At 39.6% G+C, this 15,195-nt stretch overlaps 1 protein-coding gene across 4 annotated transcripts in view; it reads left to right on the top strand.

Moving 5' to 3' along the window:
• The first annotated feature begins 981 nt into the window (after nucleotides 1-981).
• Nucleotides 982-15,195, top strand: part of matr3.S (matrin 3 S homeolog) — a 37,083-nt gene continuing 22,869 nt past the window's right edge. Inside the window, exons 1-6 of one of the 4 annotated variants that reach the window (XM_018254254.2) lie at nucleotides 982-1,140; nucleotides 7,368-8,356; nucleotides 10,218-10,279; nucleotides 12,084-12,119; nucleotides 13,238-13,353; nucleotides 14,512-14,564. In XM_018254254.2, coding sequence (XP_018109743.1) covers nucleotides 7,502-8,356; nucleotides 10,218-10,279; nucleotides 12,084-12,119; nucleotides 13,238-13,353; nucleotides 14,512-14,564 — 1,122 coding nt within the window. In that variant the 5' untranslated portion in view covers nucleotides 982-1,140; nucleotides 7,368-7,501. 4 annotated transcript variants of the gene reach the window in all.

Below are 15,195 nucleotides of genomic sequence, written 5' to 3'. Positions count from 1 at the left end.
AGGTGTTTTACTGGCTAGGCAAGTGAAATACCGGCCGGGTGGCAACCAGGGGGCGCTGCCGGGTCTCAACTCGCCTCATTGGTGGATCGCCCCCCTGGTTGCCAGAGGCAGCAAAAATGCTGCTCCTGGTAACTATCCATTTCCATTTTTCAACCCGGAAATTCGGCTCTTCTAGTGCAGAGAGCGCAACTGCGAAGTGGACCACCCACGACCCATTCTGGAGCGATGTGGACTGTCCCGACTCTCTCCAGCGGGATGTTGCCCGCACCCCCGGTGCTGAAAAGGTGAGTGCCGCGGGGAGGGGTGGGGGCGGCAAAAGGAAGAATGCCTCAGGCGCAGGGTCGGACTGGGAGGCTTGGGGCCCACCGGGCTACTGCCCAGGGCCCCCCTCCGGCTGCCACTCCAGAGTGCTGCAGGGAGCCTTGCGCGCAGTGCCGCATTCGTGCTAAGTTTGTCCGCATGCACAGATATGCTATTCTACTGCGACTCCGAACAAAGTGGGGTCGCGCCGCCCCACTAAGTAGCGGATCTGGGCCGGCGGGGCCCACAAGAGCCCGGGGCCCACCGGGTTTTTTCCCGGTGTCCTGCCGGCCCAGTCCGACACTTCTCAGGCGGAAAAATGCCTAGGATCGCCCCTGATGGCAACCGTATCACGCAGAACGACTGTCGGAAGCAGACTCAGCGTGCAGCATGTGCATCCAGCAGTCGTGTTGCGTCGGAGCAACAATGCGACACCATCCGACAATGCATTCACTTACCTTATTTCTGTCGCATCCGACGTGACGCCTGCCCTTATCGTGTTTCGTTTTCACCAGCGACTTTTCGTTTGTCCTTTCATGGAGCAAAAAAAAAAATGACTTCATCTTTTTATGCCAGAGAAAAGTCGAAGGAGTGTCGAAATGGAATATCAATTGCCTCTCCCGCCAGTCACAGACCATCACACCTTCACACTCATCGCTCCACTAAAGGCGCCGGCTGTACTGCGCATGTCTCCATTCAGCGGTGACGCCACATTCTCGCGAGATGAGATTTATGACGTCGGGATTAGAGTCCAGGCCGGAGCCGAGAAGCTGGATGTTAATGGCGTTGTGGGACGTTTGGCGGCTGCGTTAAGAAAAGCGGGACTGCATACACCATAGGGTTTGTAACAAGTCTAATGTGGGGGGTTTAGAAGCTGTTGAATTGTATCTGTAACAGGAAGGCCGAGCACTTCAACCTACAGAGCGCTTATTTGCGTGCGCATTTACGTAATACACGTTTTACCCTGTGTGTGTGGCGGATGAATACTGCGCGTTCTCGTTTATTCTTCTACTGTTTGCCTTATATGCTGCGGCCTGTTCGCTCCAGGAAATGTCACGCTGGCTTTCAGTGGCCTCACCGGCGCCATTGACAATCGTTATGCCCCTCCCCCTTGTTTTGTTTTGCTGTTGGGGGGGGGTAGTTTCATAGACAACTAAGTTATTGAGCAGCAGCTTTAGGTATTACTAATAGCAACACACAATGAAGCTGTTGGTAGGGTGCCAATATTTTAGCACACCCCCTCCCCCCATGAATCTGATTGCTAAAAATTAGATTTAAAAAAAAAAGAAAAAAACATGAATTCAGTGCAGTACTACCCTCTCTCTTTCCAGACTTAAATGATGGGATTTTACTCTACTGCCAGTGTGTAACTGTAAATCTGCCTGGAAAGGAATAAAATAGAGCAGCAGCCCCCCCAATACAATTGCTAACATTGGACCCCTCCCCCAGCCTTTAAGGAGAAACACACCCCTTATTTAAAAAAACTCTGAGGTTACGTCTAATATCCTCATATTTTGCAACAAGGGGTACTTTATTTATTGTAATGGGACAAAAATGACATCACTATTCACCGTCTATAACTTTTGACATCACTAGTCACCGTTTATAGTATATAATTTACAGTATATTCATGGCTCTTGTGTTTTATATGTATGTAAAGGTTCTGTGTGTAGATGGACTGCACCAGTAGCTCGTGAGCAACATGTTGCTCTCAGGGTCCTCAAAGCATGGGATTATTTTTGAATTCCAAGCTTATAAGCAAGTTTTAATTGCATAAAAACTAAGTATAGTGCCAAGTAGAGCCTCTTGTAGTCTGCCAGTCCACATAGGGGCTACCAAATAGCAAATCACATCCATTATTTGGCACCCCAAGGGACTTTTTCATGCTTGTGTTGCTCCCCAACTCTTTTTATATTTGAATGTGGCTCACGGTTTAAAAAGGTTGGGGACCCCTGCTCTAGACGGTCTGCACTCATCCGTACAATGTAGAAGATTTAAAGGTGGCCATAGACACACAGATCTTATTGTACGAATCGAGGATTCGTCTGATTTTCGGATCGTGTGTGGCGTGTGCCGACATCTTTCGTCCGGCGGAGATCGGTCAGGTTTGATTTTGACCCGACCGATCCCGCCAGAGCCCATGGCACATCGTAATCTGATCGTTCGGCCATACGGCCGAACAATCAGATTACCCCCGATATAGCCATGCCTGTTAATGGCATAGTGTCGGCACTCGCAGAAAAAAAGGTCAAAAAAGAGCAATAGTGCTGATTAGATCAGGTTTATTTTTTGGATAAAATAAACCTGATCTAATCAGCACTATTGCTCTTTTTTGACCTTTTTTTCTGCGAGTGCCGACACTAGCACATTTGTACAATTATTTTCTATATTGCTCTGGCACCCAGATATAGAGATGGATGGACGGATAGATATACATACAATGAGAATAAAAGTGTTTGTTTGTTTTTGGTCACTCAGGTAGACCTTTCTGGTCGAAAGTAAGCTTAGTCTCGATGGACTTTTGTGCAGGACTAACTTTTACTATATATCTTGGTGTCGCTGCTCAGACTTGTCAGTGTTAATCTGAAATCATTATGAAATCCGCAGACTAATTTCAGCCCCGAAGTGCATAGACTGAGCGGACACACTCGGCAAAATGTCTCAAAATGCAAACTTTCTCATCTCAAAAATCCACCAAGTGTTTTCACACCAGAGCTGACACACGGCTTCTGGACGTGGACACAAAATAGAATTCCCCAAGCAGTCGTGGCTGAAACTGGCCTACTGATTCCGACCCTGTCTGGCACTAGCCTAAATTGGTGACTGCATCCTTTTTCTATCTATATCCAACACTGCTTCCTTTGTCATATGCTACCTGCCCTTTTTGCCTCATTGTAAATGTTTGCAGGTAGGTGCAAAAAAAATAAGTCTACGTCTATCTTGAATTTGTTCTTTTCTACCATTTTGTCAGCACTGATCGTATTAATTATCCCTGGAAAAACCTCCATGTGAATTTGGGCACAGCACTCCCTTTAAAAGCCCAGGGCTTCCGTTTGCTTAAAACTGCACCCGTCCAAGGTACATTAGTAGCACCACTGTGTGGCCATCTACTTGGGTTTTTGCTCTGGCCCTGAGCCACGTGCGCATGTGCAATAAAAGGAAAAAGTGTCTATTTGTCTGTGAAGATTCTCATTCATCCAGGTTATGGTATATCTATAATAAGTCAATTCAACTGGACCTGCTGTATTTTCTTTTTCCTTGAAGATGTTTCGCTAGTCATCCTACTGGCTTTCTCCAGCCAGTTGGGTCACTAGCAAAACATCTTTAAAAAAAAAAAATTAAATACAGCAAGTGCAGTAGAATTGACTTATTAGAGATATTTTTTTTTTTAATTTCTTCTAAGTTTCGCCCTTCAATTTAATGCACATGTGCATCTGGGCTATAGAGAAGTTCAAGTAACAAGATGAAGGTGGTGTGGCATCTCCCCAGGCTAGAGTACTGCAGTGGGTCGGGTTCCCGTGGGTTACCCACAAAAACCTGCAGTACCCTGCGGGTAGAAGTTCCGGGTGCGGGTATAGACACGGGTCGGCAGTTCTGCAGGTTTGTAGGGTCAGGTTGCGGGTCTTCTCAATAGCGTTTTTTACTCCTTTTTTCTGATCACGCCTACTTCCAATGATGTCACTTCCAGTTTACAATGACAGCACTTCCTGTTTCTTGATGGTCAGCGGGTCCGGGTTGCGGATAAGGTACTTGTGGGTCGGGTAACGGGTCCAAGCGGGTAAGAATGCGGGACCCGCGCAGGACTCCACCCCAGGCTGCTGCAGTTTTCAGAGAACAGAACTGACCTGGGGTCCCAAGTTAGTTGTCATCACTGGGGATGCCTAATATTTTGGCACCCTACCCCCCCCCAAAGTGATTATCAGTTTTTTCCTTTTATGCAAAGAACCATTCTAAAGCATATAACTTTGCAGATATGCAAATTCTATGAGAAAAAATTACTAGTACATGTATGGGACCTATTATCCAGAATGCTCGGGACCTATTATCCAGAATGCTCGGGACCTATTATCCAGAATGCTCGGGACCTGGGGCTTCCTGGATAACAGACCTTTCTGTAATTTGGATTTTCAGTCTACTAGAATATCAATTAAAAATTAAATAAACCCAACAGGCTGGTTTTGCTTCCAATGACAATTGATATCTTGGTTTGGATCAAGTACAAGGTGCTGTTTTATTATCACAGAGAAAAAGGAAATCGTTTTTGAAAATTTGGATAATATGGAGTCTATGGGAGACAGCCTTTCTGTAATTGAGAACTTTCTGGATAACGGGTTTCCAGATGATGGATCCCATGCCTGTCGAAATATGAGAAAGTAAACACATGTTGAAGGCATAGTGGAGAGTCACAAGCAAAATGAAAAAGCTAAATGCTGAGTGTTCATTATGCAAGTGAAAGGGAGTTTACTGAAGAGAAAACTTAGGTAAATGAGAAGTATTGTTTTGATGAAAATCCATTGTTTTAATTTACTAAGAATAACAATTCATTTTTTTGTTTTGTATTTTTGAGTTACTAAATGCTGTGTATCTGAACTAATGTCCTACTGTGTTATGGAAACAGTATATGTTCGTAAAGAATGTGTGAAAAAGTATTGGCACAAGCATTTCTTTCCACCCATAAATGATTGCATAAAATCATTGCCCAGGGCATTTAGTGGCAGTGACATTTATTCTTGCCACATCATTTGCATTCTTTATCCAAGGAGTTTCCTGTTTTGTCTGTTCACTTTGTTTGCTCACAATGGTCCTGGCACTCTGATTCTATTGTACACTCCTAAGATAAGAACTGCTTAAGCATATCTGCTTTTTCTGGGGTCCAAGTAACCAAAATATGTCTATTTTTAATGGAGCCACATTCTCATTCCACATCTTTTTATTATTTATATTTGTGGCATTAGTCTTTGCATTTGAAGAAATCATTGCCTCATTTTCTACTTCTGCCTTCTCGATTGCTACTTTGCCACTTGGTGCAGTATTTTGATGCTTCAGTCCCCAATGTCTTGTAATTTTACAACTCTCTGCTCTTCATTCCTGTTAACTTCAGTACAGCTTCCGTTCCTGAATTAAGCTCCTCTGGGTGGTCCTTAATCCCTTTGCACTTCTTTGTTAAGGGAATAAATGGTATCATGCCACTTTAAAACAACAAACATTGCTATTCCGTATGAGGTTCAAAACCTCATACCCCCAATAATTATCCCATTAACGGTATAAGTGCCTTGCATATTTTGAGTCCAGGTCTTTCACATTTATTGACACTGATCATCATCGGACACTTAGGGGGTTACTTATCAAAGTCCGAATCTATCTCAACATTTTCTGCTACAAATTTTGATCAGATCCACTCGGGTTTTTTACGCTTATCTACTCCATTTTCCCGAAAATTTGCTCAGATTTTCACGATTTTTTCATCCAATTTTCATTAATTTCATGATTCAGTATTGCACGAAACCCAGCGCACATCAATAAAATAATTGGGACATCTCCCATTGACTTGTAAGCAACCCGACAGGTCTGAGATGCCGGATTTTCAGATTAGGGCTTTTCCATCCTCGGGGTTTAATAAATTCTGAGAAATGTTTGTGATTTCTGCATTCTGAGTTTAGTAAATAACCCCCTTAGCCACCTTGATTCTCAGTTTATCTAGATCCCGAATGCCAAATCCAGGATGAAATTAATTGGCCTGCAGCTTTTGACATTATTTTAAAAGCTTTGGCACAATCCAAGTAGATTACATATACTGTAACTCCACTGTCCAAGTTCTTGTTTTCTTCAACATACAAAAACAATAAGATTTGGCTAACAGGATTTATCATTTATAAATCCATGCTGATTACTACTTCCTCGATTGCTCTATTCATTCTCCAAAACGTAATCACAAATGTGATCCAATAACAAACTCTCAAATAACTTGCCCACCACTAATGTTCAAGTTACTGGCACGCAACTCATTAAGTAGATTGGACATTAAGGGATAGGTTTATTAAGTCTTTACTTGTGTACCTGAGACATTTTTTGTTTAAGCCTAAATATTAATTCAGACAAAAAATGTGTTCAAAAGTTTTTCATGGGGTACGTAGTTACAGCAAATTGCAGGGAATTGTGTTACGCAAGCACACAATCTGCCTCCTATGTTAAATCTGCAAAAAGAGTGTTTTAATGGTCTGCCCATTCTATTGGTATGTGGTTTTCCTATGTTGCATGAAGAGACAACCAGCTCCAATCAACCTGAACTGATATTTAAAATGTTTAGCTTCTGAAGCCCATAGAATAGTACATCACTACCTGACAATGCTGATCTGATTTAGTGTTTGTACCCTGCATATGCTTGTCTTAGATATAATCTTGTGTGTCCAAAGTGCTTGTGGAGACTGTTGGGGAAGCTTTTTATTTTGGTGAGTTTCCCACCCCCTTATATTTCAATTCTTGTCTATATGGCTGCTTTTGTAAGCAGTGGCTACTTATGTTTCCGCATCTCTCATTTTCAGTACTGATGGCTATATTGGTGTTTATAAGCAGTGCTTTAAATTTTTATAAATGCAACCCATTCCTCTGATTCCTGAAAAACCTTTTTTAATGCCGGGAATATCTAAGGAGTTCACTTTTCCAAGATTGCTCATACTGTTGCAACTTCATGCTTTCAAGTGAGTCCCTCTTATTTTTAAAGCATGATAGGGTCATGTCATCTTGATCTCTTGGATCTTAAAAACTGATGAAATTTGCATAATTCTGTGCATACATTCTGGTATGTACCGTATATTCTTTTCACTGTTGAGGAAACTTCTACTATTTCTATTCAGATATTTAAATGTTCCCATTTCCTTTGACTGTGTAGGTTTGTTCTCATGCTGACAAATAATGCAACCAACTTTTTTGGGCCTATAAGATCAGTCTTCATCTTGAGGTCATCTAATACCGTATCTGCTTCTATTTTTCTTTTTAAAAAAAAGTCAACTTAAGTACTTATTTTACTTTTTACTTTAGACTGACCAAAGTTGCTTGTCTTTCTGCAGAGTTCTCGGTTTCTGCTCCCAAGAAGATTCCTCAAAAGTTCCTTTCAGGCTAACAAAATTCTATATTTATAGTTCGGGACTTGATATTTGTGCCATTTGGCATTTTAAAAATCAAGGAAAAAAATAGTGCTACAATGTCAAAGTCTTTTCAACAGTCATCCTTAAGCAGAGACTTGCAAGCCCGTCATAGGAGTGATACTACAGGAACAGGTCTTCTTACTGCTAATCAGTCATTATCTATTCCATCTTCTCTTGGAAGAATGAACCAAGGGACTAGCCGTATTGCTAGTTTGATGAGCTGTGGAACAATTTCTAAATTAAATCAGCCGGGATCTCATATATCTAGTTCCTCTTCTCACAGCTTGCCGTCTGTTTTTAGTATTGGTACCAGAGCTACTCCTCTATCTTCTTCACTTCGAGGAGATTCTGATCCGGCCACTAAAATTTTGGCCAGCTTTGGTCTTTCCTCAAGGGATTTGGATGAGTTAAGCCGTTATCCTGAGGAAAAGATAACTCCGGAAAACTTGCCACAAATTCTTTCGCAGCTTAAGAGGAGAAGATCAGAAGACATTCCATTGTTGAATTACAGAGAAGGTAGAGCAGCTCGGGAGCAGTTAAGGGTTTCTAGTGATGAATGGGGGGATGAAAGAACCTACAGGAGAGGACGTTTTGATGATCGGCTTTCAAGCCTTAACTCGGTGGTTGACTATGAGCATGGGAGTCACGCACAAGATCGAATGGAATTTGAAAGTGATAGACTAAGAGAACATGAAAGGGTTAGTGAAGAAAATCTCTTTCGTGATGCCCCATATCAAAAATTTGAAGATGATTATGAGAGATTGAGGTACGGCAGACCCCAAGAAAGAGCAGTCTATGAAAACAACCGAGGTTATCCCTCAAGTAGCAATGTTGAGGATTTCCATGGATTGTTACCACAAAATTACCCACATGTCTGTTCTATATGCGATATGCCTGTTCATTCGAAGCAGGTGAGTTTTTTTTCATCCTCGGTATTCTGTTAATAAAATGTTTCCAGTTGTGGTTCTAACAAGGTTTTCTTGCTCAATTATCCATATTTTTTCTTGTTTTGATCCAAAATCTTAATGCTATTTTGTGAAGATATTTTTTTTATTATTTCAAAGACCCTTTGACTTCTGTAGCTGGCCATGTTTTTTATAGCTGTAATTACAGCTGTAAATTTTCACTTTGTACAATTGCATAAATAACTCTAATTGTACTTTGGATCCAAAAACCAATCTTGAATATACATAACAAATTGTTTCTACAGATCTATTTTTCTGCTTTTTTTATCTTTTAGATTTACATTTGCTAAATCTACTCCCCAAATATTTACTTTATAATCTAAATGGTTTTCTTGACATCACCATTTTATTTTTAATAAAATGCCAATTTATTTTTTGGGGGGGGGAGGGGGAACAAGCTTTTTTCCATTTTATTTAATGAAGTTCAGAGTAAACTATTAAATCATGGGTGGTGGATTTTTTTTTTTTTTTTTTTTTTGCTGTTCCAGAACTTTTAATGTATGTCCAAAATTAGGCATTACTTTAATGGGAAAAGTCACTTTAGAATTTAGAATTTGGATTACCATGCAGCCAGAAAAAAGTCTGGGTAATCACTCATCTATTCCTGTGTCACCATCTATATCTAAATATTAGGTTAGGCCAGGAGATTGTGAAAATAATTTTCATACCAGGTGAACCTTGACTATTTAGAGGTACTGATTTGAACCTCCTAATTGTAAAATATGCCTTAATAGTGGCACAGTAGAAGACTACCTGAAAAGAACGTGTAAAAGCATGCTAGTAGTTGCCTACAAATTTGGTAAAGTTCTGTTAAGTTTTGTGAGCAGATGAGACCAAGATAAAGATTTATTTGCCAAAAGGAAATGTTTGGTGCCAATCAGGGAAGGGATTTTGAGCATATTCCCTTAAATTCAGCGTGAAAATAAAAACTGGGTAAATAGGCTGTGCAAAATAAAAAATGTTTCTAATATAGTTAGCCAAAAATGTAATGTATAAAGGCTGAAGTGACTGGATTTGTAACATAATAACCACAACACTACTTCTGCTTTTCAGCTCTCTAACTCTGAGTTAGTCAGCGACTTGAAGGGGGGCCACATGGTACATTTCTGTTCAGTGAGTTTGCAATTGATCTTCAGCATTCAGCTCGGATTCAAAAGCAACAAATATGACCCATGAGGCCCCCTTCAAGTCTCTGGTTTCTGGCTGGTAACCAGGGTAATCAGTTAGTGGAAACCAAGAGAGCTGAAAAGCAGGAAGTTGGGCTATGTTCTGTTTTGTTAGACATCCAGTCACTCCAGCCTTTATACATTACATATTTGGCTAACCAACTGTATTAGAAACATTTTTTATTTTGCACAGCCTATCTATTTGCACAGTTTTTTTATTTTTACACTGAACTATTCCTTTAAATAGAATTTAATTGCAGTATCCATAACTTCAGTGTTTAGTGGGTTATAATGGGTTTGCTAATTTGCCATATGCAATGAATCGGCAGACAAGAAGATGGGGAGCTACTGGGACATCTTTGGAGACACAGATCTTTACTGCTAAAGGGCTGTAGTTGCCTTGGGCTGGTACAGAAGCACAAAACATAATGTACAACATTTCTAGCTACTTCTTTAGTTTAACTTTCATTGTCCTTTAAGAGATCTGTTTGTAGATACAGATCTGACGTTGGTTGTTGCAATTTCACAGATGCTAAGTAACTGTGTATATGATCACTCATGCAAATTCTTGTCTATTGGTAACTGTGTTGTTGTATTGTAGTTTTTGCAATTTTATTTTTGTAACAATATGCTCTTTACAGGACTGGACTCAACATATCAGTGGACCAACTCACAGAAGACGTAGCCAGCTTTTACTTGAAATGTAAGTAGATTTTTTTTCGGTCATAAAGAAATTGGCACCTTTCAGTGTAGAGTTTACCATCTGCTGGAAACTTTAACAAGTACAGTAGGACCCATATATTTTTTTTTTTTTTTTTTTTTTTTGAGGGGACCAGAAAAAAATGGTGTAAAATCACAGGGAAATCTATTATGCATAATAGACAACGATGTCAAGTGAGGGGAAACAAAATCAGGGGATGTATAATTGAGGTTTCACTGTAATTAAAGGGCACCTGTCAATTTAAGAAATAATTCCAGATTCTTTCCCATCATGTTAGTTGAGCAAAATAAACTTTACTTACACTTTTTAGTTTTTATTTAAATGTTTCCTTCAGTCTTGGAATTACACAATCGCAGCATGCAGACAAGAGCCATTTTGTGGACACTGTTAAGATAAATTGTTTCACCCCAAAATCTTGTGTAGGCACAAGAATGGGGGACCTAATGCCCACGCGCAGTAGGGATGCACCGAATCCACTATTTTGGATTCGACTAAACCCCTGAACCATTTTTTACCTTTTTTTACTTTTTACTTCCTTGTCATGCAAGTCACACAATTTCCCTCCCCGTCCCTAATTTGCATATGCAAATTCGGTTCAGCCAGGCAGAAGGATTTTGCCAAATCCGTATCCTGCTGAAAAAGGCAGAATCCCGACCTGGATTTGGTGCATCCCTAATCCGCAGAGCCTTACACAATTATCGAGCCTGAGGAAGGGGAAATGTGAGGAGGTCAGTGACATGTAGGGATTGCTGAATGGAAAGTGAAGTAATTGCTGCCATGCCTCAGGCATAGAGGTGGGATAGATATTTGATTGACAGCTCAGATATTTAAACTTTGACACTGTGTGTGGGTAATCAATCTCCTCTTTATGTACATTAAAAGTTCCATACCTGTCAGCCTTTTTAGATATCCGTGCAGAGAAAGGGCAGAGCGAATGGGAATTGATTCTCCGCAGGTGGATAAAAGCCAGGGCACATGTCCATTTGTCGTAAGGGTGAAGACACATAGGGCTACTAGTAGCAGCTACTTGTGGCTACAACATGCCAAAAAATACCCTGTCATAGACAATAGGGAGAATTACAGCGAGGGCCATGGACACAGTCAGTCCTAAAGGGGTATCACACCAATCTGTGCAACACTTGTATAATCTCATCTGTTGTACAGTGCTGTGACACTGTATAAATAATGTTACTGCAACATGATATAATTCACATTGCCATGTTTAATCTCGGCTCAGTCAGTGACTGGCACCAGAAATGAAACCTTTTTTTAAAGCTATCATAATCTTATCTTTGCATGTATCTATAAGTTTGCCATAAAAGTATTTCCAGATGCTTTTACATTAGTCCCATCTGATCCCCCGTGTTCCTCTTGGAGGCTGCTGCCATGTTTGCGCTTCAGCAGTCTGTTGGCATTAGAAACATAACCGACATGTTGAGAACAGTCAAGTTTAGGAACTTCGAGTAACAATTACTTACAAAAGCAGCCCTATGAGTGAAAAACTTGAGCTATAGGTAACTTTTGATCTATATTAATATTTTGAATAATAATTTTTTACTGTCAGTATCACTTTAAAATTCAAACACCTCGTTTTGCCCAAGATTCTATGCTGCTTTTTTCCATTTTCATTACAAGTTGTCATAACATGAAATGTAATATGTATTGGGTCACATTTGACACCACTGAAGTTTTACATGATGCCCATCACTGATCTACCAAGTGTATACACTATATGAGAGGCAGTTTTACCTTTTTTGTTTTCTTCTTCTTCCTCCAATTATGAAAGCTATCCTGACTGGAATCCCGATTCAAGACATGGAGTGTGAGTATTACAATTTATTTATTTTATTTGTAAAGCATATTCAAAATGTTCGGGTCCTGTATACATAACACTCTACCTCAAATAATATAATTTCGGTGCTTTTATTTGAGGCTTTTTATACACTCTGATTGTGAGAAAGATCTGTCATACTAAAACAAGATTAATTCCTTTCAACAAAGTAATTGCCTAGAAATGCTGTACATTATGATGATTTTAGGCCTTTTATAAAAACCCTGTATAGTATCTACAAAAAAAATTATTTTTTTTTAGTAGATACCAATACCATTGTATTAAAAAAAACACAGTATGTGAATTAGGGATGCACCGAATCCACTATTTTGGATTCGGTCAAACCCCCCGAATCCTTCACAAAAGATTTGGGTGGATCCTAATTTTGCATATGCAAATTAGGGTGGGAAGATGAAAACATTTTTTACTTCCTCCTTGTTTTGTGACAAAAAGTCCAGCGATTTCCCTTCCCACCCCTAATTTGCATATGCAAATTCGGATTCGCTTCGGCCGGGCAGAAGGATTCTGCCAAATCCTGCAGAAAAAGGCGGAATCCTAGCCGAATCCCGAACCGTGTGTGTCTCTCTCTCTCTCTCTCTCTCTCTCTCTCTCTCTCTCTCTCTCTCTCTCTCTCTCTCTCTCTCTCTCTCTCTCTCTCTCTCTCTCTCTCTCTCTCTCTCTCTCTCTCTCTCTCTCTCTCTCTCTCTCTCTCTCTCTCTCTCTCTCTCTCTCTCTCTCTCTCTCTCTCTCTCTCTCTCTCTCTCTCTTTTATTATTATATATGTGTGTGTAGAATTAAATTTATATGTGTATATGTGTGTGTAGAATTTATACATATATATATATATGTGTGTGAACCTAAACGTAGAGGTGATGATGTCATTAATTGGGCAGGGCTACACCGTTTTTAAATTTTACTTATATTGCTGATAATACATTGACTTGGTAACACATCTTGAAAAAGGTTGTACAACACAACTAAAACGTCGATCTCTTTATCTTTATTATTGTAAACAGGGGCAATAATGGGAAACAGTAAAATGTGTGACGTCTTAAGTTCAGATATCCAACTCACGTATATTTTCTTTTTCCCATCTTCTATTACAGTAGGGGTGACCCATATGTGCTGCATCAGTCTACTAACCCAGCACCAGGAATTTTGGGACCTCCACCTCCAGGCTTACATATGGGAGGTGGCCAAGATGGAGGTCACAGAGGGCACCTAGGTAAAATGATGTAATATAAAAAATGTTCACAGTTTTTTGTCATTGGACCTTTTGGTGTTTATTATTTTGTAAGCTATGTGCATTGGTTGGAAATGTGCAGCTTCATAAGTTGTGATTTCAACTTTTACAAGTTATATTACTCTCAGTTGGCAACAGTACGTCTTAGTACTGCAGAAAGATGCTAATGTGCAGCCGCCAAACATTATTTAAATTTCCTTCATGCCCATATACAAAATAGATTCAAGCACAGGATACACAGTAGATAACAGATAAGTACTACTATAGTTTATATAAACAAGCTGCTGTGTAGCCAAGAGGAAACAGGATAAACCCCCAAAGAAATGGGTCCTCCTAAGTCAATCCAATTACTGGCAGAAATGTTTTTTCATGATGGACTATTTTGTTAAAGGACCAGTAACCTCAATTTTTTTTATTAAATAATTCATTAGTGTAGAACGAAAAAAAAACCACAACATATTAAACTTTTAAACTGCTAAGTATTTATTAAGAACTTAATGAAACTCCGCTTGTGCTCCTCTTCAGAAAAGGCTAAACATCGTGCGGCACTCGATTTCTCTTCCCTGCTTTACTTTTAGGAGATGGCCAGGGAGGAGAAATCGAGCACTGTACAATGGATCGTCGCCGTGTTGCTTTTTTCTGAAGAGGAGCGCAAGCGGAGTTTCGGTAAGTTATTTCTTAATAAAGGCTTATCGATTTAAAAGTGTAGTTTTTGTGGGTTTTTTTTTTCATTCTAGACTAATTTTTTAACAAAAAAAACTGGTTACTGATCCCTTAACTCTTACAGGCCTGCCATGATACCATGTAATGTTTTTTTTTTTTTTTTGTTTGCTTCGCACAATCCAAAAATATAATAGTATGTGTTCTGTTTCCTCATATTAGTGAGTTATTTGTGTTACTGTGTAAAGTATTCTAGCTATGTATTACTAATGCATTTAAGTCGGTCCAGTCCACATGTACAAATAATTTTAAAATTGATTTAAGTTTTTACCATTGCCAACTCATTGGCCAAAAAAAAAGCATTTGCTTAATCATTTCCTTGTTTTTAGCAGATTTATCTTGCAAATCGGCTCTGTAGTAGTATCCTATCTACCTGTTTATGTGTATAGTAAATTTGTTTTTTTGTTTATGTATAAAAAGATCTGGGAAATGAAGATATAACAGGAGCAAGAAACACCCAGAGGGGAAGACAGGTTCGACAAAGTTTCTGATTAATAATTTTGCTTTTATTGCTTCATTGAACCTATACAGTGTTTTGCAAATGAAAGATAAATTCTAAGCAACTTTCCAAATATATATTCTTTTACAATTTTCAGTGGTTTTTATTTGTAAACGTCATTACTATGGAAAAGTATTGTTTGTTTATTTTCTGTTCTCTTGGTCTGACCTTTAGGGTAGAACCACACAAGTGTTTTCATTGGATCGACTCATGCGACAAGTCGGATGGAGTCGCACGCGTCAAGATATAATTGGACTGAATAAAAAGTCAGAGGAAACAACTACACGGTCCGACTGTCGGATGAAGACGCTGCTTTCTGCGTCCACATCCGACGTGTTGCGTCGGATGTAATGTAGTTTTGCCTGCGACTTTTCATTCTGTCCAATTAGAATCTTGACACCTGCGTCTCCATCTGACTTGTTGCAGGATTCAATCTGACGAAAAACGCTTGTGGAGTTCTACCCTTAAAGGGCATGTAAAGGCAAAAAAATTAAATCCCATTTTTACTTTCTTTAATGAAAAAGAAACATATAGATATTAAAAATGTGTACCATTTTTATAAGAAACCTGACTGTATGCAGTGAAATTCTCCCTTCATTTACTGC

This window comes from Xenopus laevis, chromosome 3S (genome assembly GCF_017654675.1).
Source record: "Xenopus laevis strain J_2021 chromosome 3S, Xenopus_laevis_v10.1, whole genome shotgun sequence".
In the NCBI taxonomy this organism is placed as follows: Eukaryota; Metazoa; Chordata; class Amphibia; order Anura; family Pipidae; genus Xenopus; species Xenopus laevis.
Note: the sequence above shows the minus strand (reverse complement) of the source record. Positions and strands in the feature narration are given on the sequence as shown.